The sequence below is a fragment of the Carex rostrata genome, chromosome 13 (genome assembly GCF_964058835.1).
Source record: "Carex rostrata chromosome 13, lpCarRost1.2, whole genome shotgun sequence".
In the NCBI taxonomy this organism is placed as follows: domain Eukaryota; kingdom Viridiplantae; phylum Streptophyta; class Magnoliopsida; order Poales; family Cyperaceae; genus Carex; species Carex rostrata.
Window position 1 is genome coordinate 3905952 of NC_135930.1, and position 2528 is coordinate 3908479.

Below are 2528 nucleotides of genomic sequence, written 5' to 3' on the forward strand. Positions count from 1 at the left end.
ATGTAAATATATACTTTTTCGAATAATTATAATTGTATAAATTGTTTCGAATAACTAAAAGAGTGTAATCATCACTTTACGATAAATTACAATGCACAACATAACGATCTCTTTTTGTCAATTGTTATATGTAATGTAATCCTAGTTGTTAGCATTCGTAAGGTCAACAGTAATTTAGTTAAAATAAGTTAGGAAAACTAAGTCTATACGGTAGTTGTTTTAATTGTGGAAACTAGAAATTGATAAATTATTTATACACATGTTGTAGTTTGATAATTTTTTGGTGTTTAATTATTTATTCGTGTCAATTTGGTTTTTTAATATCATCGCTAATTGTTCTTATTTGGTTGAGGAGGGTTCAGATGCACCATTATTTTGGTGCTCCAATATGCACCACGTACTCTATCTTCATTTTCAAAGTCCGAACAGTCGATCCGAGCCTTTCAACATGATCTTCATAATAAAATATGCTTGGAGACCAAATTTTATTTTTTTTAGCATTTTTTTACTATTTTTTAAATAGGTACAATATGACTTTATCGGATGGTCCAAAATCTTCCTAAAATTGTGATTTTGTACCTATCTTAAAAAGTAGTAAAAAAAATCTAAAAAATATAAAATTTCGTCTCCAAGCATATATTTTTTATAAAGATCATGTTAAACGGTTCGGATTGACTGTTCGGACTTTAAAAATGGAGATAAAGGATGTAGTCTATGTAGAGCATATTAGAACACAAAAATGATGGTGCATTTGAACCCTCCTCTATTTGTTTTTTCTAGGCATACAACCCATTTTGTAAATTTTCGGCATTGAGAAAAATTTTAAATGAAAAAAATTGAGTGTAGTCTGAAATCATGAGAGGAATTCATACATTCATTCATTCATTCATTCATTTTGTAACATCTTTGTTTAAGATTTATATCATTCTAGGGCGCACTAAGATCAAATCGCTTGGGTTATTCACAACAAGAATGAGACACTTTTCGCGAGGATAAAAAAATTGCTTTTTGCAACAGACTATCCTCATTGTTTAGTTTTCTTTTATTTGCGACAGTACTTTTTGTGATGAACGACCGTTATAAATGTGTTTTTTCCCTCGCAAAAAGTGTCTACTTTGTTGTAGTGGTACTACAATAGATATGCATCAATGGTAAGATGTTTCGGCAGGGATTAAACGCTCGACCTTTCTTGCAATACTTTATGATGTAACTTGTTGAAATGTAAATTTAATCAGGTGCTTAATTATTGTTTCATTCACAGTATTGTGTTGTTTCACACTTAACGGAACCATTCATATATAATAATCGAAACATATCACAATCACTTTAACAAATAACACAATAAGTTTTAAAATATATATATATAGGTATATATACTTAGAGTTTTCATCTACTTTAAAGTTGCCAAACAGACAATACCGAATACATATTAGGTGGATGAATATCATAATTTTTGCAAACTGAAAGTAGTACACATCATTTAACAATCAAACTAGAACACAGGAGAGCATTAATTTATTTCAAATCGTTTAGATTATTAAGAAGCATAGAAGATGAAACATGCCTGAAAATAATACATTTCTTACAAGTAATTAATATTATTTATTCCTTCCTTTGAATCTGTCGATTCCTCGGAAACCAGTAAAATACAAACCAAATAGTCCCTTTTCTTCATTTATTTAATTTCTTTATTCAAATATATCTACTTGATATATATCATCCTTAAATAAGATAACATACGTAATTAAACCCTTTCAATAAGGCGACTGTCCATCCACATTACCAGCAGGGTTATAACTGCATATGATAAACACACCGGCGTTGTTGTCGCATTCCACCCTGGCGCATCCAAGCTGAGTCGAGTCACGCCAGACCACTTGTGTGTAATGACCGCAAGTCTGACCTGACGCGCAAGTATTCGTGTCGTGGTCGTAGTATTGCTTCTCATCCACCCAAGCGTTAACAGCATCGATGCCAGAATAGGATGTGCTAGAGCCCCAGAAAAGGTTCTCGCCGTAGGAGCCGCCTGAGTGGACAAGGTTACAATCGCTTCTTCTCTGGTTGGCATAGTCCTCTGCGTACGCTTGCACCGTGTCATCCCAAGAGATATCGGCCACACCGACAGCTGACCGTGCCGTGTTATGGGCGTCAAGATAGTCTTGTGGGGTGTTTTGGGCTAGTGATGTGCTTTGCATGGTAACACTAGTGGAAAAACTGAAATCAAGATCGGCTTATCTGGATCGGCTGTAAAAACCAACCGATACTAATAACTATCAGGATCGGTTCTATCACTAAAACCGATACTAATAGATTGAAACCACAGCACCTGAACTAATTGGATCGGTTCTTAGCTTAGAACCGATCCAATTAGTTCAGGTGATGTGGTTTCAATCGCTATTAGTATCGGTTTTAGTCATAGAACCGATCCTGATAGTGCATATTTAGCTTTTTCCCAAAGTCTGATTCTTCACAGAATTATTTTTCTCTCTTCCTCCGGTTGCTTGGCGCAGCAGCTATTTTACTGGGCA

The 2528-nt window shown here is 34.3% G+C and overlaps 1 protein-coding gene across 1 annotated transcript; it reads right to left on the minus strand.

Moving 5' to 3' along the window:
* Positions 1–1514: 1514 nt before the first annotated feature.
* Positions 1515–2195, minus strand: LOC144564340 (pathogenesis-related protein 1-like). The gene has a single exon (XM_078313945.1). The coding sequence runs from the start codon at positions 2193–2195 to the stop codon at positions 1755–1757; it is 441 nt and encodes a 146-aa protein (XP_078170071.1). The 3' UTR covers positions 1515–1754.
* Between the last annotated feature and the right edge of the window lie 333 nt (positions 2196–2528).